This window comes from Plodia interpunctella, chromosome 9 (assembly GCF_027563975.2).
Source record: "Plodia interpunctella isolate USDA-ARS_2022_Savannah chromosome 9, ilPloInte3.2, whole genome shotgun sequence".
Lineage (NCBI taxonomy): Eukaryota > Metazoa > Arthropoda > Insecta > Lepidoptera > Pyralidae > Plodia > Plodia interpunctella.
This window is the reverse complement of record NC_071302.1, coordinates 9,593,976-9,617,761: the sequence shown is the minus strand read 5'-3', so window position 1 is coordinate 9,617,761 and position 23,786 is coordinate 9,593,976. Positions and strand designations below refer to the sequence as shown.

At 35.8% G+C, this 23,786-nt stretch overlaps 4 protein-coding genes across 5 annotated transcripts; 1 reads left to right on the top strand and 3 right to left on the bottom strand.

Annotated features, from left to right (window-relative positions):
* Nucleotides 1–199: 199 nt before the first annotated feature.
* LOC128672265 (uncharacterized protein) lies at nucleotides 200–1,927 on the bottom strand. Its single transcript, XM_053749299.2, has 4 exons — nucleotides 1,537–1,927; nucleotides 1,177–1,374; nucleotides 617–757; nucleotides 200–487 (listed from the first exon to the last, which is right to left on the bottom strand). The coding sequence occupies exons 1-4, from the start codon at nucleotides 1,769–1,771 to the stop codon at nucleotides 315–317; spliced, it is 747 nt and encodes a 248-aa protein (XP_053605274.1). The 5' UTR covers nucleotides 1,772–1,927; the 3' UTR covers nucleotides 200–314.
* A 310-nt stretch (nucleotides 1,928–2,237) lies between these two features.
* Mcm3 (Minichromosome maintenance 3) lies at nucleotides 2,238–10,632 on the top strand. Its single transcript, XM_053749294.2, has 16 exons — nucleotides 2,238–2,416; nucleotides 2,501–2,778; nucleotides 2,883–3,057; nucleotides 3,265–3,503; nucleotides 3,626–3,865; nucleotides 4,408–4,572; nucleotides 5,001–5,097; nucleotides 5,578–5,679; nucleotides 5,889–6,037; nucleotides 6,582–6,672; nucleotides 7,078–7,293; nucleotides 8,227–8,367; nucleotides 8,694–8,807; nucleotides 8,928–9,046; nucleotides 9,594–9,759; nucleotides 10,403–10,632. Exons 1-16 carry the CDS (start codon nucleotides 2,345–2,347, stop codon nucleotides 10,436–10,438), a joined length of 2,400 nt encoding a protein of 799 aa, XP_053605269.1. The 5' UTR covers nucleotides 2,238–2,344; the 3' UTR covers nucleotides 10,439–10,632.
* A 358-nt stretch (nucleotides 10,633–10,990) lies between these two features.
* ppan (peter pan) lies at nucleotides 10,991–15,863 on the bottom strand. The gene is made up of 10 exons (XM_053749295.2): nucleotides 15,516–15,863; nucleotides 14,745–14,897; nucleotides 14,251–14,421; nucleotides 13,877–13,999; nucleotides 13,413–13,474; nucleotides 12,948–13,101; nucleotides 12,562–12,662; nucleotides 12,330–12,458; nucleotides 11,716–11,819; nucleotides 10,991–11,478 (listed from the first exon to the last, which is right to left on the bottom strand). The coding sequence occupies exons 1-10, from the start codon at nucleotides 15,699–15,701 to the stop codon at nucleotides 11,138–11,140; spliced, it is 1,524 nt and encodes a 507-aa protein (XP_053605270.1). The 5' UTR covers nucleotides 15,702–15,863; the 3' UTR covers nucleotides 10,991–11,137.
* Nucleotides 15,864–16,430: 567 nt separating this feature from the next.
* EloB (Elongin B) lies at nucleotides 16,431–22,826 on the bottom strand. 2 transcript variants are annotated; one of them, XM_053749522.1, is made up of 5 exons: nucleotides 22,670–22,826; nucleotides 22,461–22,554; nucleotides 21,112–21,256; nucleotides 20,734–20,836; nucleotides 16,431–19,986 (listed from the first exon to the last, which is right to left on the bottom strand). In XM_053749522.1, the coding sequence occupies exons 1-5, from the start codon at nucleotides 22,670–22,672 to the stop codon at nucleotides 19,972–19,974; spliced, it is 360 nt and encodes a 119-aa protein (XP_053605497.1). In that variant the 5' UTR covers nucleotides 22,673–22,826; the 3' UTR covers nucleotides 16,431–19,971. The 2 variants fall into 2 exon arrangements, with proteins under 2 accessions (XP_053605497.1, XP_053605498.1); XM_053749523.2 differs by lacking the exons at nucleotides 22,461–22,554; nucleotides 22,670–22,826 and adding an exon at nucleotides 22,131–22,262.
* Between the last annotated feature and the right edge of the window lie 960 nt (nucleotides 22,827–23,786).

The following is a 23,786-nucleotide window of genomic DNA, read 5'->3' as shown; positions in this document are numbered from 1 at the left end:
GGTGAGGTGTTTTTTTTTCTTTTGCGAATAAGACACAGACATGGAATTAGTAGGTACTCCGTGAATAAGATTAAGTACAAAACAACATTAAACATCCTTATTTAAATTTACGTTTTTATTTTGACCGTCTGTCCCGCAAATGAATCTACCGAAATTCGTCGCAAAGAGAGGTAAATGGAGTTTTAATGAAAATCAGTAAAAATGCATAGGCACACAGCTTTTTATTCCAAATTTGCAGAAAATATGTGAGTTACCTATTCAATATGAAGTCAAACAAATAAATTGCAGAGAATCAATGACTATGTACTACTATCTTATGAATTCATTCCATCCTTCTCTTTATTCTCTTCATAAATGTCTTGATATCTATCATGTAGGAAGTCCAGGTATGCATCTTTGATTGACCCTGAGCATGCCACATAGTGTCCACCAGAATGTTCAGCTACCACTGGTTTAAGAAACAGGTTAATTAAAGATTCACTCATTTCTGAAACAAAAAAGTGTTTTGAAGATACAAAATCAATAAAATCAAACATCTCAAAGATCCAATAGTCAATACAAATCTTCCTACCAGGACAATTCTGCACAGAACCTATGTGTTTTACAAAAGTCTCACCTTTTGGTATTATCGAGTCACTCTCTCCATACACATGCAAGGAAGGCAAACTGATTTCCTCATCATAAAATCCTTTGTGAACTAAACTTCCTGAACAGAAGCCTGATGCAAATATTGCAAATTGAAATGTGTATGGTAAATCTGGAATGGACACATTAAAAAATTGTTATTACAAGTTAGTCAAAAAGAACAAATGAAAAGTGGTACATGCAAATTTTCTATTAGAAATATGAATATTATTTTGGGGAATAAAACATAGTATAACAAAATTCAAACAAGTTCATATTTTTGCTGGAAAACAGCCAATCAATCAATTTGACATGGTGATGCAAAGACAAAGTTTCAATTTCTCACTATGTGTAAATGTGCTTAAAGTACATATATACATATTAAGTACATATTTTGTTTTTTAAAATTTATTACTACTTACATTTAATTGCATATAATTGCTACTTACATATAATTGCTTACTAACAAAATTTTGTATGAGTCTTGATGTTTGAAATAAAGAATATTATTATTATTTGTTGTCTTTAAAAACTAGTATTGACACCACTCACATCCTTTCTGTTGCATAGCAGCCAACAAGCCAACCAAACAGGCTCCTTGTGAAAAGCCCATAAACCCATGGAAAGGCCCGTGTTCCGATACTGTCTTTTCAACAAGCTTCAATGTACTCTCAAAACCAATGGCTGGTCCTCCAAGACATTTCCCGCTGAATGTGTTATCCTCTGCATTAAACCACCACGATCTAGAGTCTGAGGCATATGAAGAGAGTGGTGAAAATTTGTAAATACCTTGTTTTCAAGATGAATTTAAGTTTATGTATAGAAGTTGACAAAATTGATTTAAATATAAATGTAGCAACATTTGTAACAATCATATATGATGGATAATCATAGCCATTCTTAGATACCTACCTTCGTCTCCTCCACCGTCTTCATTGAACACCCTATGTGGCGCTGTTATGAAAATCAATTGTGCGTACTTCGCTACAGCTTTGCGGAACGATCCTATCTTCCCTCTGAAAAGTGCCCCATTCTGTCTATACCCGTGAAATGCAAGAACTTTTAATTTTGGCCTATCTTTGTCCATTATTTTATTGTTAGGCGGTGGTGACAGGTTAGAATTTGAGTTGCTCGTAACTTCAGCCATGGTGCAAAGCTTCCGAAAGATTGTTAATAGAATTGAAACTGGTGGTTCGCTAATTAAATTACACCACTGTTTAGTATCAATTTAGGTACTATATAATAATTTTACAGAATGTTTTCTGTCTGCAAGCAAAGCAATGTAATGTTTACAATGATTATCTTTTTTTTCATCTTCTAATCCAATATGTCAAAAAATTCGCCATCACATCACAGCTTTTTTGCCAAACACAATATAACCATAGATGAAGAACCATACAAGTTCCAACCCGTCACGTAATCTGAACCAACCCTGACCAGCGTACAGTCAACAGCACATTAAGTTACCCTGCATGAACCTCTACGCACGGCAATAGCGGTGAGTTTGCAATGAGTTTGATGTGTTGTTGTCTATACTTGTACATATCAGACAATATCTGACACCACACAAAGGAAAAAAGTAGGTAGATATCTATGGTAACGTAACATTCGCGCCAAAATCTTAACTGTCAAATCTATCAACAAAGCTTTTCTTCGTTTGTTATTTTGAAGCCGTTTTGTTGCTAAATTGTATAATATTTTAGATATTTCATACGCTAAAATGGAGGAAGGCGATTTCGATCAACGTTTGAGAGATTTACAGCGAGAATATTTAGAGTTTTTAGATGATGAGGTGAGTCCGGTTATCCGGTATAACCTTAATTACGAAATATTTAGAAAATTTGTGCTTTATCACAAAAATGCTTTAATTTTTTAGGAAGATCAAGGAATCTATATGGAAAAAGTTAAACAAATGATAGGCGACAAATCACAACGTCTTGTTGTTAATGTGAATGACCTTAGGAGAAAAAATCCAGACCGTGCCAAGAACTTGTTGGAGAGTGCCTTTGAGGAGCAGATAGCTTTTCAGAAGGCTTTGAAGGAGTATGTGTCGTCCATTGATCCTACATATGCTAAAGAGAAAGAGGAATTTTTCGTTGCATTTTGTGGAAGCTTTGGTAATAAGCATGTTACTCCTAGAAGTTTGACATCTCGGTAAGAAATTCTTTTACCCTCGTTTTATTTGAATATACAATCATACTCATCAAAACTGGCTTTTCAACTCTGTGGGTTTATTTATGTACAAATATTATTTACAGGTATTTAGGTAATCTAATATGTGTTGAAGGCATAGTAACACGGGTGTCACTGGTGAGGCCCAAGGTGGTTCGCAGTGTGCACTACTGCCCTGCCACCAAGAAGGTTATGGAGCGGAAATACACAGACTTAACATCTTTTGAAGCCTTCCCCACTTCTGCTGTTTACCCTACTAAGGTATATCTTTTAAACTATCTGAATCTTAATATAAGACTCTATACAAATTATTTTACTGTCATAATTTAAAGACGAAACAAAAGTAAAATTTGTTTTTTAATCCAATGGAATAAGGTGGCACGGCATTGTTCTCAGTAAAACTGATAACTTAAAATACACTAATTTTAATTTATTTGTACTCTAAATTAAATTCAAAATTATTTTAAGGATGACGAAGGCAATGCACTGGAAACTGAATATGGGCTATCCCGCTACAAGGACCACCAAACCATAACAGTTCAGGAGATGCCAGAGCGTGCACCTGCCGGGCAGTTGCCTCGTAGTGTAGACGTAATTTGTGACGATGATTTGGTAGATCGGTGCAAACCTGGAGACAGGGTGCAGGTGGTGGGAAATTATAGATGTCTCCCTTCGAAACAGGGCAGCTTCACAGCTGGGACATTCAGGTATTAAAGACACTTCATAAAAAACAGGTCATAAAAAGTGTATAATATTAAATAGTTTATGATGCTCAGATTTCGAAATAAACAGACTGATTGACAGATATAATCATGAGAATTTCTTTCAGGACAATATTAATTGCAAACAACATAACACAAATCAACAAGGACATGAACCTCAATGTCACTCTGGAAGACATCAAACTCTGCAAGCGGCTGGCCAAGCGAACAACAGTGGACATGTTTGAGTTGTTGAGCAAGTCCCTCGCGCCATCTATACACGGACATGATTATATCAAGAAGGCTATATTGTGCTTGCTGCTGGGCGGCATGGAGAAGATCCTGCCAAATGGAACTAGGCTCAGAGGGTTAGTATATTGTAGTGGCAATAAAAATTTGTCCTCTTATTTTAAAATAGTTTAAGTCCATTTAAGGTAAAATATGTATAATTATTATCACACTTTATAATATTTGACATTGACAGAATGAAACAAAACATATGGTGTAACTTTATTATGAATGTGAGGGTCTTGATTCTTTTGGAATTTTTATTTTTATTCGTTTTGTTAAGTTACTAGTTTATTTATCCTAGTCTCTCTCATCCTTGCGATTCACACACTGTTGCAAAGTAAGCAGGGACACTTGAAGCCACATAAAAATTATCCTTTAGGTAACAAACAGCATTTCTAAAAAGGTGACGTCAAGATTTTAGACTAACCGCAAGGTTACCTAAATTCAGTCAACTTCAATTCACCTTTAAAGTTAAAGGTTCATTATCTCGAGGTGCTCAGGCTGTGAGGCATCGCAGCCGAGATAAAAGAGAAGTCACATCAACTTCAAGCTTGTTTCATTTGTCTTGACAGCCTCTTGTTTAAACTAAAACTTATCCGCTCTATTTTAAAATCTATAGAGATATAAACGTGCTGCTGATCGGCGACCCATCCGTGGCGAAGTCCCAGTTGCTGCGCTACGTGTTGATGACAGCGCCGCGCGCCATCACCACCACCGGCCGGGGCTCGTCCGGCGTGGGCTTGACTGCGGCCGTCACTACGGACCCCGACACTGGCGACAGGAGGTAGGGATACAAGAATCGAGCGAGGATTTTCCAGTTATTTTGATTTGTTATTTAAAGATAAACAATAATGGGTGTTGGTGGGGAAGGGCCGGTAACGAGCACATACCAGAATTATGACAAAAATGTTGAAGCCGCAAAATGGCCGCTGTCATATTGTTGTTATAAAATTTTTGAAAATATTCTAATTATTCTATTAGTAGAACTACACGAGAAAATAATAGAACAGAACGTATAAAATAAACCATTTTTAGGTACCCATGAGTAGAAATTAACTTAGAAAAAAATAATCGAGTTCTTTTTCATTTTACTGATATTATAAACTACATGTTGCTCGGGGCTTTGCTCCCGTGGGAGGTTTGGGATAAAATATATTTATCTGTAAGTATATATTTTCTGTGAGCGAAAAGCTAGTAATGTAATATTTGCAGGCTAGAAGCGGGCGCCATGGTGCTCGCAGACCGCGGCGTGGTGTGCATCGACGAGTTCGACAAGATGTCCGACATCGACCGCACCGCCATACACGAGGTTATTAGTTATAGAAGGTTACACTTATATAATTAATTCCCTGAAAGACATTTTTAAATTTGTTCTGTCTGCAACCACGGCGACTGCAAGATCACAGTTTTCGGGAGACAAACGAGTCAATATACGAGAAATACCTCGGCAGCATTAAGTAAAAATGATCGTGCTAAGTCCAGTTAATATAGTGCTCTAAGGGTAATAAATCCACCAAGTCCTGACCTCTTTGTGCTGCTGCTGTACGCTGTATGTATTCTTGTTTTTTCTATATGATTTCCTTATATATGTGTTCGTAGCATCAAATATATCTATCTAATTATAAGCTCCCTTATATCGAGTTTTATTCCACACACCAGAAAATAATATATCAAAGCGACTTCGGTTGTTAACAACTTTTTTGTTATTGTCCTTTGAATTTGTAAAATTTACGTTACACTACGTTTAAATATTATATTAATTGTAGTGATATATAAACTGTGTAACCAGGTGATGGAGCAAGGCCGCGTGACCATCGCCAAGGCGGGCGTGCACGCCACTCTCAACGCCCGCTGCTCAGTGCTGGCCGCCGCCAACCCTGTCTATGGCAGGGTATGTTTTGTCTCTCTCACTCTCTCTCTCACCCTCTCTCTCTCTCATCTGAATGTGAAAATCCAGTGTATCGTTTAAAAGAAACAGATAGAACTTAGAAACAGACAAACGCGTAAGGCGACTTTATACAATATACTGTACTGTAAATATTATGACATCGTAATCTGTGACCACATAAATAGAGGGATTTTTATAACTTATTCCCACAGTACGACCAATACAAAACGCCAATGGAGAACATAGGGCTGCAGGACTCCCTGCTCTCCCGTTTCGACCTGTTGTTCGTGATGCTGGACATCGCGGACGCGGACCACGACAACATGATCTCCGAACATGTCCTGCGCATGCACAGATATAGGTAATTTAAATATTCTACAACTAGAGGCGTCTCCCGACTTCGTTTGGGTCAAACCATAATTAATTATACAGCTAAACCTTGCTCGGGAATCACTGTCTACTGATGAAAATCGTTCAAAAATACATCCGGTAATTTTTGAGTTTATCGCGAAAAGTAAACAGACAGACAGAACTTTTTATACCAAATATGTAAAGGATGTAAGGATGTGTTTTCTGCATGTGTCGAGTGTGTCCTTCAGCAAAGACCTCTACTCATTATTATTTACTTTTGTCCTTTTAATCAGGTATAGCTAATTAAAATCTTATCCAACACACTTGCAAGCAATAATGAGTCTTATGTAATATGTATATTGGTGTGATAAAATACGTCTATGGTATAGCAGGCAGTGATCATTACATACTCGTTACATCGCGCGACAAGTTCACCTCTTATGTAATGACCAACATAACTCGCTTGTACCAAGATTAATAATTTAAGAATATCTATTAAAAACTCAACATGTGACTATTAAAAACTCAACATGTGTTTTTTTTATTTCATTAAGGAACCCCAAAGAGCAAGATGGCGAAGTGTTGCCCATGGGATCATCAGTTGAGATGCTTTCGACCGAGAATCTTGACAACGAAGAAGTTGAAGTAAGTTTTTGAATAATTTTTCACGACTACCACTATTGACGATTTTATGCGTTGACTCAAGTCTTCGTGGCGTCTCGCAGCCCTGAATAAAATGGGAATACGTGAAGATGAGAGCCATATTGTTGGTGAAATATTTTTATATTCTAACTACCTGTGCTGGAATAAAATATACCTCTAGATAAAAAAGTATCCTATGTGTGTTATTCCAGTGTGTGTGTGTGTACCAAATTTCATAACAATCAGTCCAGTAGGTTTTGCATGAAAGAGTAACAAACATACATAGACACATCTTCACAAACTTTTGCATTTATAATATTGGTGTAGGGTAAGTATTTTAACATGTGACATATTTGTCAATGGTGATTTCAGACGATGTTGTTGTGAACGCAGACGCATTATTTCCAGGAGACAAACGAGTCAATATACGAGAAATACGACCCGCTGCTCCACGGCAACACGCGCAGCAAACACGAGCAGATCCTGAGCAGCAAGTTCATGCGCAAGTACATCCACATCGCGCGGCTCATGAAGCCCAAGCTGACGCAGCAGGCCTCCGACGCCATCGCCGACGAGTACGCGAGGCTGAGGAACCAGGACATGATGGACAGCGACGTCGCCAGGGTGAGTGTCTGACGCGCTTGTACTACCAGTAGTACGCACCCGGTTGTGCTACCAGTAGTACGCACTCGGTTGTGCTACCAGTAGTACGCACCCGGTTGTGCTACCAGTAGTATCAACCGGTTACTACTAGTAGTGATATGGAACACCTAATGATGAACTCCAACAGACCAGCAACACTATAACAGATATGACAAAAGCGTCTTAACAAAAGTTGATGAGCCTAATCATCTTTTATAAATACCTATGTTACAAAATAGGTATTTATAAAAGACTCATTTGGTCCATGTTTTTAACCATGATTCACAAACATCTTGAGACTCAAAAAATGTATTTTATTTCGAATATCTTCTTTGCCGCGAGCAACAGCTCTTCGCGAGCAAAAGTTAACCAATCTGATAAACATTTTCTGTTAAGTGAAGTCTTAGCAGAAATTGTTCAACCTGAGGAGCAGTAACGGTTGGCGTATTAAAATAGTCGAACATTTCTGAAACGGAAGTTCTGTAATAAAGTTAATCTTATATTTACCCTATACTATCATAACATAAGCTGGGAGTATCTCTACATGGTGAAGGCGGAAATAGTTTGGGCTAAGTTTTGATGACGACGGAAGGTATTCATTGAAAACTTGCCTGAACTGGCTAAAACTCCCATTTATGCATAGAATATGCCTTCGGGCTTATGTTATTTTCTCTCTAATAATTTTGATTCCTTACCAAAAATGGTTCGGCTACGCGAACGAAGTCGCGGGCATCAGCTAGTTTTTATATAAATTATTAATTACTAGCGACGAGCCTCGGTTTCGCACGGATGCAATATTATGCTATTTATTTTAAAAAACCCAGCAACAAAATCCGTTGCGTAGTTTGAAAGATCTAAGGATACATAGGGACAGACTCAGTGATGCTTGCCTTGCTGCCTGTCCACAATAAACAGACGCAGCCGGTGACGGCGCGCACGCTGGAGACGCTGATCCGGCTGGCGGCGGCGCACGCCAAGAGCCGGCTCAGCTTCCAGGTCTCGCGGGCCGACGCCGCGGCCGCCATCGACCTGGTGCACTACGCCTATTTCAAAAAGGTTTGTCTCTCGATTCCTTTTCTTACGGTACTTGGATACAGTCGACCTACCCAAATTTGTTGCAAATGATTCACGCAGGATAACTTGATGTGCTGTTGACTGTGCTACTGATTGGCTTTACCGGTATCAGTCAAGGGTAATTTTACTTACCTGTGACCCTACTGGTAGTACATTACCTATGTTACGACTTCGCTCGGGTAAAAGCATAAAAAGTTACATAAACTATGTTACTAAAACTATTTTATTCTAAATTTCTTTATAATATTTTTATTTATAACTTATAGCTTTATAAAAGGTATGATGTATATCTAAACATAATCGTGCAGGTGCTGACGAAAGAGAAGCGTCGCAAGCGGCGAGCGTCTTCGGATGGAGAAGAGGCTGAAGATGCGGAACACGAGTCCGCGCCCGCGCCCCGCGCCAAGAGGTCGCGACGAACGGTTAGAATTGTTTCTTACTTTTATCCAAAATTTTTTTTTTACTAAAATATCATTTTGCCACAAGGTCTTGTAGCTTCAGCGACCAATGAAACTCAAAATGTAATGTTTTGTTGTATCCAGGACGCGGAGGACCCGTACCAGTTCTCATCAGACGAGGAGGCCGAGCCCGTGCTGCGCGAGGCGCTCTCGGGGACTCCGGACTCCACTAGGGTTTCACAGAAGACAATAGACAACAACAGGTAGATATAACATATTAGCTTATGCGATAAAAAAAAATTACCTGTTCCGTCCCACAGTTCGGCAATGGTCTCCCCCAAGTATTTCCAAGCCGCTCTATTCGATGCCAAATCCAACCACTCCTCAAAGATTCGCAGAAAATATATATTAATTTTATATTACCACCAGTACATGTCTAACTGCACAATATTTCGTATTCCTTATGCTAAATAAATGAATTATGAATTAGGTATTTTTCAGGTAAATTCTCTTACAGATGATTTTATATAAAATGTAATCCTCTAGTCTACGTGCTCAGTCCATTATACTGAAAACTTTTCGTACGGAAGTAATCCAAGTCGCGAAAAATCTACCCTGTATCTTTATTCTTTTATCAGCACTCGATTACAACTAGGATATATTTTTATATACTTTTTGACCATATTACATGTATATTGTTATGCTAATGGTAACACATGTACGTTAAAATTACATACAATTTCGCTGCGCCCGCCTTTAATCGCTAGTTCTATAAAATAATGTAATATTGAATTAAATTTCCATCCAAAGGCTAACCCAATTCAAGTCGGCCCTCCAGCAGCTGTTCCGCGAGGAGCGGGCGAACTCTCTCCCGCTGTCGCGCATCACTCAGTACGTCAACGAGAAGCACTCGCACGAGTTGTTCGCGGCTGCGGAGATCCACACTGCGCTCGAAAGGATGACCGTAGACAACCAGGTATCTTTATGTAATACTAGCTTCGCTCACGTGGGAATTTTGGGATAAAAGGTACCCTTTGTGTCATTCCAAGTTTTAGTCTATCCCTTAATAAAATATTAAAACAATACGTCCAGATTTTTCGTGAAAGAATAACAAACATATATACATAAATTTTCGCATTTATAATATTAGTAAGATACCCACGAATCGACGGATTCGTGGGCAGTGGCCTGTGGAGTGTAATTATCTGAAGAACCTGTGTGCTCTCCGCATTATTTTGCATACTGAATTTTACACCAAACAGACAAAAAAATATGTAAGTAATAGCAACGGGTAAATAACTGCACTCATTATGCAATTAAAAAATGCAGTAATTTTGAAATTAGTGATGAACACTTCAATTTTATTTGTGTGAATGCGAAAATGAGTATATTTATAAAAATTAATGTACCTACATAAGTAGTAGTTATAAATATTATTTTCAACATGTTTCCCGTCCTAGAATATGCGACTGAAATCACAGCAGAATTTTCCAAACCATTTTAAACCACAACCAAGCAATTTTTTAAGGTAGAAAAAGAGACCTTGAGATTGTAAAAGCGAGACATACTCAATCCGCCGTTTTGCTAAGTTTCACTCAACTTTTCTTGGTTTCTTTCAGGTCATGATGGCTGATGACATCGTATTTTTGATTTAAATGCCTTTAAAAAAATCCGCTTTAAAATAAGTACAATGTTGTCTATTGTTATGTCCACCGTTATACCATTCGTTACGTTGTAAGTTGTAAAATGTTTTACAATAAATCTGAATGTATCTCAAGTTGTAATCACGTTTAGTTTAAGCAGTGAATATTTTTGTAATTACTGATTAAAAAAATATTTTTATAAGGTACCTGCTGTATTTTTATTTTTTTCTGATTGCTAGAGTAAATTTAAATCATTTTTAGTAGTGCCAAATTATCAATAGATTTCACTTGAAAAATATATAAACTCTGCCGTCTCTCTGATTATGTATTCAATCAAAGAAATTACCAAGTTTTATAATTTTACAGCAATATAAATTAACATTAGACTAGGAAACTACTTATGTGGTAAATAAATATGTAACTTTTAATATTTGATTTATATTCAACAATAATCAATAATAACTATGAAGACTTGCATGTTAGGTTAGCACTCGTAAGAAAAAACGGAGTGTAGATTAATAACGATAGTTCTGGAACGAGGTAATGTATTAATAGTATCGATAAAATCAATTCCATAATAAAAGATCGCAATTACTGGTATTTTTCGAAATCGCCACTGGTACAGAACGAATATAAGGAGGTATTATACAATGCACATATATTTATATTGGGTTGAGTTAATAAAAAAAATAATAATCAACATCTCATTTACTATCGCTTCTTACTTCCTTTGCCTTTCATTCCTTTCCCCTTTCCTCCGCCTTTGCCCTTCGCCCCTCCCTTCCCCTTGGCAACCCCTCCCTTGCCTTTGAAAGTTTTATTTAATTTCCCACCAAATACTTTCGTCTGTTTCCTAGGCTTCTGGTCTCTATCATTAGGCCTTTTGTTAAACTTCCTAGGTCTATCTTGTCTGTCTCTGTCCTGATTGTGTGGTTTCCTATTTGTGTTCTCATTTCGCTGGAATTTCTTTTTAGTTTTCTTGTCTAACCGCATCTTCTTGAAACCTCTGTTGTCGTCATCGGCTTTCCGTTTCCTTGTTTGTGTGAAGAGATCTGGAACAGGTTTAATTAATGTTTTTAATTTTAAAAAACATGGGTTACTCACGTGCGTAACGGAGATAATCAACGGAGATCTCGACTATAGTTTTTATTTTCAAGACGAATGCTTAGTATTTTCATTTATTGTGAAAACTAATATCTAATTTTCGATTTATTATTGATATACATACATTTTGCATATTTTTAGGAATTTTATTTTTTACTCAGTCAAATAGCCAATCGAATGGTTACCTGCGTCGGGTTCAGCGCCAACCTCCGCCCTGTAGTACTCCGCGTCGTCTTCATCCTGCTCCACGTCTGCGTTTTGGGACTCCACCGCTGCCAGTTCCATCATCCTGGTAAATTACATTTAATTATATTTCTCTCTCTCACTCTCTCTCTCTAGCGTGGTCCCGCGCATTCACAGCTCTGAAGCTGCGAAGCCCGTGGTTGGCGTATAAATAAAACATAAATTTTGAAGATTCGGCTGTGTGTATGTGTGTGGTTAGGATGTGCGAGTATCATGCGGACGGATTTTAACGGTTGAGGACAAATTTAGTAGACGAGTAGAATATAACCTAAATTCAAAATAATTTATTCAATTTAGGATGATATACGTCACTTATTGACGTCCAAAAATTAAACTAAGTCTACCGCCGACTTCCAAAGGGCAGATGAAGAAGAAGCGGCGCAGCAAACCTCACCGCAGCCTTTTCTCCAAGGACGTCAATTAACAAATATAGGTCTTATGGAACATGTGCATATAATAACATGGAACACCTAGTCACCTAATCACAATATACAAAACTGAATGAAGCGATTAGATTATTTACACTGGAAACTTAAATTCACCCTTTGATATTCACCTTTGATTCTCTGACATCTCTTTCTTCTTCTTGATACCCTCCAGCGCCTTCTGTTTAAGCTCCTCCTTCTGCTGCTGTTTCCGTTTCACATTCTCCTCTTGTGTCGCTTTTCTTCTCTCCTTTTGACGTCTGAAAACATAATATCCTTATCAGTGGAAATAGGGATGTTACTGCCGAAACCACCCGCAATTTGTAAACTAGGAAATAAATGACTTAATTTTTATACCCTTACCTTTTCTCTTCCCTCTTCTTTTTGATGTATGCTTTTTCTTCCTCAGTCTTTTCTACAAGCTCATGGAACAACACCTCACCATCCATCAACCCGTCTTCTACCTGCATGACAAATTAAAACTTATTCAGACAATAAAAAAAATATTTTAATAAGGTATGTAATACATTTACCTATAAAAGAAAACTATTTTTAATCAAGAAATATAAGAATTATTTTATAAGTTATTTTTATGTATTTTATGAAGAAAATAAATAATGTTTGTTCGTCAGTGGATGGACTTAAAAAGTACAAAAATTAAAAAAAGAATAACAAAACAAAGTTGTTTAAAAGAAATCTGTTTTTAAAAACATTCTCATGTTTCTTACACAATAAAACCTATCTCAAACCTTAATCAACTGGAACGTGATCCTGGGCCCCAATTCGAACAGCCTGATAGCTGACTTAGAGTCCGCGGCGGCGCCTCGCGAGGACAGCGCCTGCGGCAGCACCACTTGCGAGTTAGGGTCGTCTTCAAACTCGCTCTCTGATAAAAGGGCCGCTCTAAAAAACAAACAAACCCCATAAACACAGGCAATTAATACATATCTGTATTAATATGTCAAAATTCAGGGACAAAAAGTCAGGGATGACTTCCATTGGTATTTTATTTATTCAGTTTTCTTTTTGTTTAATGCACTCGACAATATATTTTTGAGTAGCTTTTATATCTAAGCTTTTAAATCTATTTATGCCACAAATAAATATATTTTTATTCTTTTAAATATAAATTTGAATTAAAATTCCAAGCATTAAACTTCTTAAAATGTATGAAGAATCTTGAACAATAACCACAGCTAATAGGAGCTACTTACTTGTCGAAAAATTCAGACATATCTTTGCACCTATTGAGATTGGGTATTTTCCCTTGTACTACCTGAAAAAAAATTTCATCATGAGCACTTTTGATTGTTCAGATTTCTGGCAGAGATCATTTTTGATACAGTACCTATTTTTATACAAAGTTCTACTCTACCATATAGTTAGTATTATCCATTTATTATTTAAAACTAGATACATTCCAGGGCCCACTCCCACGGTACTATAGAGATAAAAAAATTTTTGTCACTTTGGAATAATTATAACCCCACTGGTGATATAATTTCGGAAAATTACTCTCTATACAAACTTATAGATAGTAATTTTCCAAATGGATATTTCCATATACATTTATTTTATATTTTTGTAAATTAGTGTAGATTAGTATCAGGTAGATTTTAGTGTAAATTTGTAGAAATGTACACAAGGAACATCACATGCAAAAGCCGATCAGACATACCTTTTTGGTGCCCTTATTAAGACCGACAGGTGTGGCACGTATGGCGTAATGTCGCATGTCAATCATTTTCGTAGCTGGGTTGTAATTCATCAGTACACAACGTCTTATATGTTTGAGTTTTACCTAAAACAAGAAAGTCAAAAATGTTGGGTTTCAGTGAAAAACAGAAGACTTGTCTATTTTAATAAGGTATATAGTAGAACGTAACAAGATCCAAAACTCTAATATTCAGTGTTATTATGACTTAGCCATACTGGCTTTATAATTAATTTGAGTTTGTAGAGATACCAATCTTGTCTAATGGTAAGCAAAAATGAGGTTTAGTATGGTATACACAAACTTAAAAATTCCTATTCATATATAAGAATACTTACTGTAGTAATGTTGATAGTGGGAAACATATTCTGAAACATGGTGGCCATGAGTTTCATGTGCATGCCTTCTCCGGAGAAGCTGTTGAGGACGATCAGCGGAGCATGCTGGAAGGCTTTCATCATGACATACTGCTTCTTCAATGAGGAAATCACATCCCGAGCTAAGCTGTACTGAAATGGTAACAAATGAAAAATTTTTTTATACATTGTTATTTTTCCTTGAAACCTAACTTTAAAATATTATACACATCTGTTCAACAATTTTCAGGTTCTGCCCTAGATTGGAACCACTCCATATCCTCCTGTCGATGTCGTATGAGGCGATCAAGGGATACATTGGCTAGGTAGCTGATAGGCAACAATAGCATTACCAAAGAGAGTTGATTTTAAGGTAATTTCTTATGCTGACCCTGGGCTTTACTTAAACTTGGAGCCTCAATTAGTTCGTTGATGACACTAATGTCATCAAATAATTAATTTGTGGTACCACTTACATTGTGTATTCTGAAGGTGAGTGTTGGACCCCTGGGCAGCCTTGCTAACCTCATGTATGAGCCTTGTGCGGTCTCCGTGAACACTATCATATGGGACACATGCAGGTATCCAGAAACTGAAAGGAAGTCCTTGATTGTGTTCTTTTTTCTTTCCTAAAAAGTAAACAATAAGTGTAGAATGGTCTGCAGAACTTGTCTCTGTCCACAATTTTGTCTACAGTTAAATTTTGTCCAAAATTCACTGATTAAGCACCACCAGTGTAGGTAATAGGAAGTTTGTGGGAAAAAAAAATGTGGTACCATATTCTATTTATATTTGTAACACACATTTTGTTTAGGTCACGGCGTAGTTATCATGGTAAGTTATCAAGTCTTATGCCAATGGTTAGTAGATTTTAATTACTAGATACAATACATAATATTTTACATGAAAAAGTGTCTGTGAAGGTTTAATTTCTGAATAAATGATTTGACTCAAGACTTACTGACTTACAAGGTTGACTGGAAGAGATCGCTTTAGCAATAGCAGCCTTTGTGCCTTTTTATTTTATTTTGTATGGTGCCATTTCTTTTTTTGTTAATTTCGCTTTTGGTGCAATAAAGAGTCAATACAATTATTGTAACTTCTTATGTTCCTATAGTTTTCATAGATCTGGGTTACTGTTCTTTAAAGCCAAACCTATTTCTTAGAATTTTATTTTATTATTCATGTTGTAATTATGTTGTTATAGGTAAGGTAGGTAATCATATGCAAATATACCAAAAACAAACCTTCAGTTGCGACGCTGTGAACGGTTCCATGATTTTCCTGAAGTCTTTAGTCAAATCTTCCAGGTCCTTGCTGCAGTTTCCACGATGGATCACGAATGAATGCGGCGCTTTTACGAGGTGTTCCGGCTCCAGAGCTTCTTTGGTCACCGGATTCTTTCTCACACTTTTACCTTTGCGTTTACCCATATTTTTGATGTTAGTATTGTTTTAATGACGCAGTTTCGTGTAGTTTTAGTTTTTAGTAGTATCTTTAAAAATAATGTATATAGTTATAATGCTTTATTACATTACTATTAAATTTCTAGATTAAATAAATTATTCGTACACTCAACAAAAATAAACATGGACTTTTTGAGGTTATATTTGAAAACCATGCCGGATGCCCGATGCGACTTATGTCATTCGGCTGTCAGTGTCGGAAATAAATCTTTTTTGTAAGACTAAACGTGCAGTAATATACAACCAGAGTACCTATTTTATTGCATCTGTCGCTATCGCTACATCATAACGTTTATTATGTATGTGGTTTCACTACCGTTGCCGGCTCTGTTTAATTGAACTAACCAGTCTTTTTACCCAAAAGTTGCAATAGTTGGTCAAACCGGGCTAGAAAAGAAATTTACTGACACAAGGTAAGTGAACCAACGGCTCTGTGCTAAATACAAATATATAATTATTTAATACCAATGAATCATCCTTATAGAGTGAGGTAATGCAAATACTAATGGGTGGTAGTTTTTATTCAAGTCGACAAAAGGCATCTGACGTGACTCCCAAAGTCATGATAGGCAGTGCTAATAAAGAACTGGCGCTCCACTTCTCATTACATATGCATAAGGAAAGTCGGTGCCCCAGCAGTGGAGTGGGGACAAAATTTGCTGATGATGAAAAGTCAGAAAAAAAAAACGCAGCAAAACAAATCAAAACAGCTTTATTTCCTGCTGGTTCATTGTGGATTTTCATATTTGCACATGAAATCAAATATTTTGGTCTAGTCTCTATGGAACCTGTGGTTTTGTTCGAATTGTTCTAAAAATGGTACACAAAACCTTCCAAGGAGACATAGATAATATCGCCCAACATTTTATTAAACAATAAATAAATTGAAGATGGACAATCACAGTATAATTGTACCAGTTAAAATTTGAGTATATTGCGAGTTGAGGTCCGAACGAATATTTCATATCGACTAGTAAGTCGCCCACTACCACGGAATATGTCAACGTCGACCACAACTGGACTTAGGGCACCTATGTATATTATTATAAGGCATGTATTACAAATGTTACATGAGTTATGTATACTTAATGCTAAATATTTTGACTGTTAACAACATAGACCAGTAAATGGTAAGCCTGCAAAAATATTATTTCGATCAAAAAAAGTTCCCTTACATAGTTCCGAAAACTTGATTCGTTCAAAACCCATGGTAGTGGTTAATCGTACGGCTTATCGATTCTCTATCCTATATATAGTGCATTAAAGTGCAATACCATTTAATACCCAACTATTCTACTATTTTTTGGATTAAATTTAAAAAAGGAAAAATGTATTTGGTAGCATTTCTTTATCCGGTGACTATGTATCGTATTAACTAGTTGTTGCACCGCGATTGGCGCGAGTAGAGAGCAGTAAGACACGAGGACTGGAACTCAAATGTCAAATTGACTTCGCTTTAACAGTTTTTTAAAAAGTCTTAGAATTAACTTTTAGTAGGCAAGCATGTTGGTCAAAATAAGAAATTTATTTTATTTTATTCAAACATGTTGATGGCGTAGCAACAGGTTTATGTTGCTTTGGCGTACCCGCGCCTTAGTCATACCAATCATTGATTTCAATAATGTTGGCGAAACCATCTCGTCCTCGCTGTAGCCCTACTTATCCAGTCGCGCCAACGCACCGTAAACGTATATATTGGATATATCGATGAAAAATCGAGTTACCAACCAAAATATACAGAATACCTTAATTTAAAAAGGTGCGATAGAAAACATTACATAAAAATAAAAAAAAAGAAAACAATTAGCAATCCTTCGATCAGGAACTACGTGAAATTCGATTTCATAAGAAATTCTATTCACAAAAAGAATGTTAGAGAAATGTAGTCCGAATCTACGAATATAAAAGCCCCTAATTACCCCTATTAAATTAGCTACTAACTATGTATATCCATTCTATACTATTCAGTAAAATACCGTATCATTAATTTAAATAAATCGTATTCATACCGTGTACACGCACACGTGTGTGTGTACGGTTCAAAGTAACGCAATGGTTTTGCTACCTTGTATTAAAAAAGGTATATTTTTCTGCGCTAATCTATGATTCTAAATAGTCTGTTCACTACATCGTATATTGGCGCCGAGATCTTACAAACTTAAACTGAACGCCCGCATTATGGAACAATTGTTTTGTGTTTACTACAAATCTGATTTGTTTTTGTGAGTAGATTTTTGTAAGTAGCATTGATAGGAAGAAAACAAAAATAAATAAATTTTGCTAATGTATGAAATTCGTCCGAAAAGTTACTTAAATTAATGCATACCCATTTTCTTACAATCAGATCGAAAATATTATTAAGACCAAGCGGCTAAAAAGGCAACACCAAGAATGTTTTTAGATTTAAAAATTAAATACAAGGGGTGTTTAGTTTCAAACTAATTCTCTAAATACTTAACGTTGAATGATATTGAGACAACTTTTAAGTCACACAACCAATACATACACTGAATACATTAAATGTACATATAAATAATGAAAGTATTTTAAATTATATTTATAAGATAGAAATCTATACATAGTTCTGTGAACATGTCACATGGGGATAACTTTTTTTCCAGAATTTAACTATGGACACAGTTAACAGACTAAATAGTGTTATGAGAAAATGGGTGTCTATTATTAGATATTATTATTATGTTATATTAACTTTAGAACGATTTGAGATAACAAAAACATACAAAATAGACAAATATCTCAATGAAAGGCAAAATGGCGCCGGCTCACGCAAAATGGCTGCCGATTGTTCACGAGTGTGAATGAAAAGTGGTGTATTAAATTTTAATATTTGCCCGTATTTTTTGTAGAACTTTACATTTTCGCCGAAGTTTACAAAGTTTGTTTGATAATTGAAAAAAAAAATCGTTCCAAAGTGTATGAATGACGCGTGAGAACTCCATTACGAAGTAAAGCTAAAGCGATCAATGTTTACGCAGCGTTAGTAACAGCGACAATTGTTTAGTGCAAATGGACGCTGCTTACTCTACGATGAGATGAAAAAACACGTAATTGTTAATAATGGTTTAAAACTAAGGGTTCAGACCAAACTGAAAAATGAGCTCTAAAAATTAAATTTGAGCTTTGAATCTGATTTCAAAGTTGTATTATTAAAAATAAATTAATTTCATTTGAGTAACGTGATGCCTAAAATATAAACGCGGAACAAATTCCACCCCGCTTTCGTTCGATTTTCTGATACATACTTTAGGCAACGGTATTAAGGATCTTGTTTCAGTGTCACTTTTCTGTTTGGCCTGAACGAACGCGTCGAGACGCGAATCGATATTATTTAGCTGCGTCCCCACTATCGATGTCTACTTAAAACAATGTCCGTTTAATATCGCTAATGTAAAGTAACAAACGAATAGTTTTGGCGCCGAAACTAGACCGATAATCTACTCCGGATTTTAGTTTACAACAATTTTGGACATCATTACTAATAGATCATTTGAATGAATCATTAAAATCATTCATTCAATCATTCAGATAACTCTGAGAATATGTTCTTATTTTCTCGAATAATTTTCCTCTTACCATATAACGTATCAATAATGAATATCAAACTTCATCCATCAATTTAGATTTTCATACCAGTAATAGTTTCTATCTATATCTCAATATCTGACGATTTCAGCCCCTATGAGGCGGGCTACCAATTTCAATGGATATAGAAAAGTGTGAGGAGGATGGCATGATAAAAAATTATTAATAGACGATGATTGATGTTCCATACTGACACGTTATCTGGAATCTGGTTCAGTACAGACAATCACCACATCAAATTACCCCAAATACCCTAATGTCACCGTGTAATATAAGCTGAATTGCAATGAAATTTTAACACGACGATGTGCTGACATCTGTACAAAAATAAAATAAAAAAAGAATCTAATAATAAATTAATCGACCGTATCTGTCACAAAAGCGGTACAATTTCTTAGTGCAACAAAGTACAAAAAAGCGCTACATTCCATCGTACAAAGCGTCACAAAAATACTACAAAGATATGTGTAGACATAACAGAACGTTAAAATCGGACACAAATCATTGATAAATTATTAACAAAATATGTTCATATGCAAAAATAATAATATAGCTGACGTCGCGTCGCTGCGCGCGGAGTCGGGTTGCAGCGCACGGTGTTAGTCCGCGGTCCGGTCCATTGCAGCCTCGTCGTTTAATGCTGATCCATCTGAAAATTATTTATATATATATAATTTATTTCAAGAAGTCATTCATGTATCTAACTAGGCTTGCTCCTCGTCCAAAACAAAAGCGAAATACATGAATAAGTAATAAAACTAGATCTACTCGGATTCCTAGCAAGACTCAGTCGACCGCGCGATTGACTGAATAGGATATTCTGTTATGCCGCGCGTTGTTTTGTTTTCTGCAAGAAGGAATCAAGGACATCAAACTTCTAAAATGATGGTGTAACTGAGTGAATTCCTATCATATTAATTATATTTTACATTATCTAAACATATTTACATATTTTATTAAAAGTCCATTGTTTCCAAATGTCTCGCCGGGTCCCTTGTTTCTAGGTTTATCAATTAATTCTTTTCTTTACATGAGGGTGTCATAGTTATAGATTTAATTTTAAAGTGTGCACGCCATAAGGCGCTTGCGTGTAATCCTCCAAAGCAAAAATTGGCAGAAAAATTTGAATAAAAAATAATTTCCAAGCCCAATATCTGTGGTATATTTATCTTTTTTCTTGTTCTATGGGTTATGTATACTGACACATGTATGGTACTTTTCATAGACTACCACTTGCTTCCAGTGAAGGAAAATATCGGGAGAGAATCTGCATACAGGCTAATAGTGTAAAAAACATGTCAGAAGCTTTTAGTAATATTACACTCAATAAAGAACTATACAACAATCCTTAGGTTTGGGCTTGAAGGATATGAGATAGTAGAATAGAAGAATTTACCTGTTCCTGTCCATTGGTCTCCTGGGATTTCATCACATCGGGAAGGTCGGGCGGCGAGGAGTATGGAGTCAGGTCGAGAGCCTCAAATTCGCCATTTTCTTTTCTACACGGAAAACATACATTCATTATTTAATTAAATCCATCAAAGCTTGATAAATATATATAATAAATAATATAAATAAAATGAATTAATTTCCATGCATTCTGAATTTGTTCGTTGGAATGAAATCCAGGCAGTTAGTGTCCATCTTTCTCATGCTCGTGGCAAATGTAGGGGACATTTGCCCCCTTTATATTATAAGAAAGAAATAATAAACATTAATAATGTATGTACTTGAAAGATTAAAATTAGTTAAGGGAATCATAATACCAATTTACCTCAAGGCAAGACCAATGGGGGCAGGACACTGTGCCTTAGCCGTGGCTGACGTCAGACCGTATTCCGCCAGGGTCTTCTCGTCCTCCATCAGCTGACTGTCCTTGTTGAACAGCATCTGACACGGTGTGGTGACCTTCAGGATGCCTGTCAACAATTCAAATAGAAAAATTTTATTTAACCACTAGTTTTTGCCCATGTTACCTTTTCAGGATGATAGAGCACCCTATGTCCTACTCCATACTTCAAAGTACGTACATGTTTACAAAATTTCAAGAAGATTGGTTGTGTAGATAGAGTTTGAAGAAGTAACAAACGAACTTACTTTCGCATTTATAATATCAGTTAGGATTGTCCACTGATCAGTGACTGTTGGATGACAATTATTTATGCATTGTGTTTTGAATTCCAGCAGTTGAGGGATTAAGAAGGCAATGTTCAATGTCAGCATTTGTCTATGAGGCTGACATAGGGGAATCATGCAACTGAAGCCTCATCCAAAAATAGATTAAAACCTAAAGAAAAATATATTAGGTATATATAATACTTCTGGCACTTTTAAATGGTAGTTTTATTCCTTAAAATCTAGAATGGTTGCTACTTAAAAACATGTTTACCACCATAGTGAAGCAGTGCAATGACCTGATGTCATTATGAATATATTTGTGTACAGATCATTATTAACATTCTTACTGAAACAACAAATTGAAACAAATACTATTCTAAAAAAATGTATAAACAAGTCACTATCACACAAACACAATAGTATTTTAGAAATAATTGAAGACAACAATAAGTAGGTATTAACTTGTGCAACATTGGACAGTATTTGTTTCCAAATGTTAACACAACTTTCTTATTTCATACTTTGTTGTGTACTCAATGTATTATGTACAAAAATATTTAAATATTTTATTTAGGTATCTACACAGAGATACACAAGGTGCAAATATATTTTGGTAGTGGTTAACTTTATTGTACTTTATGATGTCTACCAGTAAATTGTATATTATTCACTCACTGTTGCCAAGCATTATTCATTGCATTCTCCGATTTAATTCCGCTAGTTCCTGGTACAAAAGTCACAAACTAATCTAAAGAAGGAACTTCAACAGATAAGAACAAAAAGGTAATAAATAAATCAGGCAGCTAATGAATTCATAATAAGAGATTACAAACAGGTCTATCATAACTCGAATGCTAATGACGAACAATAAATATATAAATTGTATAAAAAAAATGTGAAAAACAATGGGAAAACACCACGCTTGACAACAAACCTACGCTAACATCCCGACATTGTATCGATACTAAAAATAGACTTGTATTGTATCAGGCTACCAAGACTCACCCTCAATCATCTTCTTCAGTTCTAGCACAGTTGTTGTGTCTTTAGCGTCTGTGAAGATGGTTAATTTTTTTCGCCTAATCATTAAAAAGACATCCTGAAAACAAATTGCATTTTTGAGGTTACACGCAAGTTGAAAGTCATACAGTTTACAATAGAGTTATTCCTTGAATTTATGTAATACACATCACAAATCTGTGTTGTTAACTTACCATGATGGATTTAAAATTAAATACTATTTTACTATGTATTTAACGTAAAAAAGCGCTTCAAGGCGTATGAAACGAAATTAAATATTGAATGACAGCGCATCACAGACTATACAGTGTTTATATTCGGATACATTTATAAATAGTAGTTATAAACACGGCCGCACAAATTCGGTATCTAAATGAGGTCTCCTGGTGTTCAGATTCCGAATTCCGTGATACAGCTTGGCAAGAAAGGGTATGGAAAAAATGAGGGCGCTGCCTCTCTTCATATGGCCACCCCATATAACCTGACTAAAACTGTTTTGATACTTTGAATAATTGATTTTTTTAAGCAAAAAAAGGCATCAGCAAAGCCATCGACATCATGAAAAGGGTGTGAAAAGATTTTTTAAGGATGGCAATGCTCGCCTGTGTTACAGATTTTTATATGATACTAGCTGCGTCCCGGGGCTTCGCTCCCGTGGGAATTTCGGGATAAAACGTACCCTATGTTAGTCCAGTTTATATTCTACCCGTGTGTACCACCCAAATTTCATAACAATTCGTCCAGTAGTTTTTGGCGTGAAAGGCTAACAAACACACACACATCCTTACAAACTTTCGCATTTATAATATTAGTAGGATTAAAAAAAACTCAGTTAATTATCAGTGATTTTATTTAATCAGAATCAAATTGTTCATCCAGATATTTTACACCTGAAAAGACAGGATCTTGGGTTGACGTTCCTGCTATATCAGAATAAGAGGATTGTGATGTCTCGTCACTGCTGCTGTCATCATTGACATCAATGACTAATCGTTCTATATCGGTGTACAAAGTTCTGCCTCTCTCGAAATACTCTTTTTCAATTTTCATCACATGTCTGCATGAATTTGCCCAATTTTCAACTGTGATACTTTCAAATGCTTGCTGAGCTACCATCTACAAAAAACATTTAAAACAAAATTAAAGCTAGTAATAATCATATCAAACATATAATAAATTAATAATATTAAATTAATAATTATCTCAAAAATACGCCCTTATTTCTAACACCTTCTTTTTCTATATTTCGGACAGTATTTATGCTAACACCTAAAAATAAATATAATTGTGTGAGAATACTATTAAAAATTT

What these genes read in the sequence shown, in the direction of transcription:
- Mcm3 (XM_053749294.2), top strand. Translation starts at nt 2,345, where the DNA reads ATGGAGGAAGGCGATTTCGATCAACGTTTGAGAGATTTACAGCGAGAA. An exon ending in CCCGACACTGGCGACAGGAG is followed by an intron (nt 4,573 to 5,000) that starts GTAGGGATACAA and finishes TAATATTTGCAG; the next exon opens with GCTAGAAGCGGGCGCCATGG. An exon ending in AAGACAATAGACAACAACAG is followed by an intron (nt 9,047 to 9,593) that starts GTAGATATAACA and finishes TTCCATCCAAAG; the next exon opens with GCTAACCCAATTCAAGTCGG.
- ppan (XM_053749295.2), bottom strand. Translation starts at nt 15,701, where the DNA reads ATGGGTAAACGCAAAGGTAAAAGTGTGAGAAAGAATCCGGTGACCAAA. An exon ending in TTAATAAGGGCACCAAAAAG is followed by an intron (nt 13,475 to 13,876) that starts GTATGTCTGATC and finishes ATTTTTTTTCAG; the next exon opens with GTAGTACAAGGGAAAATACC. An exon ending in AAGAAGAGGGAAGAGAAAAG is followed by an intron (nt 12,459 to 12,561) that starts GTAAGGGTATAA and finishes TTATGTTTTCAG; the next exon opens with ACGTCAAAAGGAGAGAAGAA.
- LOC128672265 (XM_053749299.2), bottom strand. Translation starts at nt 1,771, where the DNA reads ATGGCTGAAGTTACGAGCAACTCAAATTCTAACCTGTCACCACCGCCT. An exon ending in TGCTATGCAACAGAAAGGAT is followed by an intron (nt 758 to 1,176) that starts GTGAGTGGTGTC and finishes TGTCCATTCCAG; the next exon opens with ATTTACCATACACATTTCAA. An exon ending in TGACTCGATAATACCAAAAG is followed by an intron (nt 488 to 616) that starts GTGAGACTTTTG and finishes TTTTTGTTTCAG; the next exon opens with AAATGAGTGAATCTTTAATT.
- EloB (XM_053749522.1), bottom strand. An exon ending in ACTGAAGAAGATGATTGAGG is followed by an intron (nt 21,257 to 22,460) that starts GTGAGTCTTGGT and finishes AATTGTTGACAG; the next exon opens with GCATCCTGAAGGTCACCACA. An exon ending in CCCATTGGTCTTGCCTTGAG is followed by an intron (nt 20,837 to 21,111) that starts GTAAATTGGTAT and finishes TTTTCCGTGTAG; the next exon opens with AAAAGAAAATGGCGAATTTG.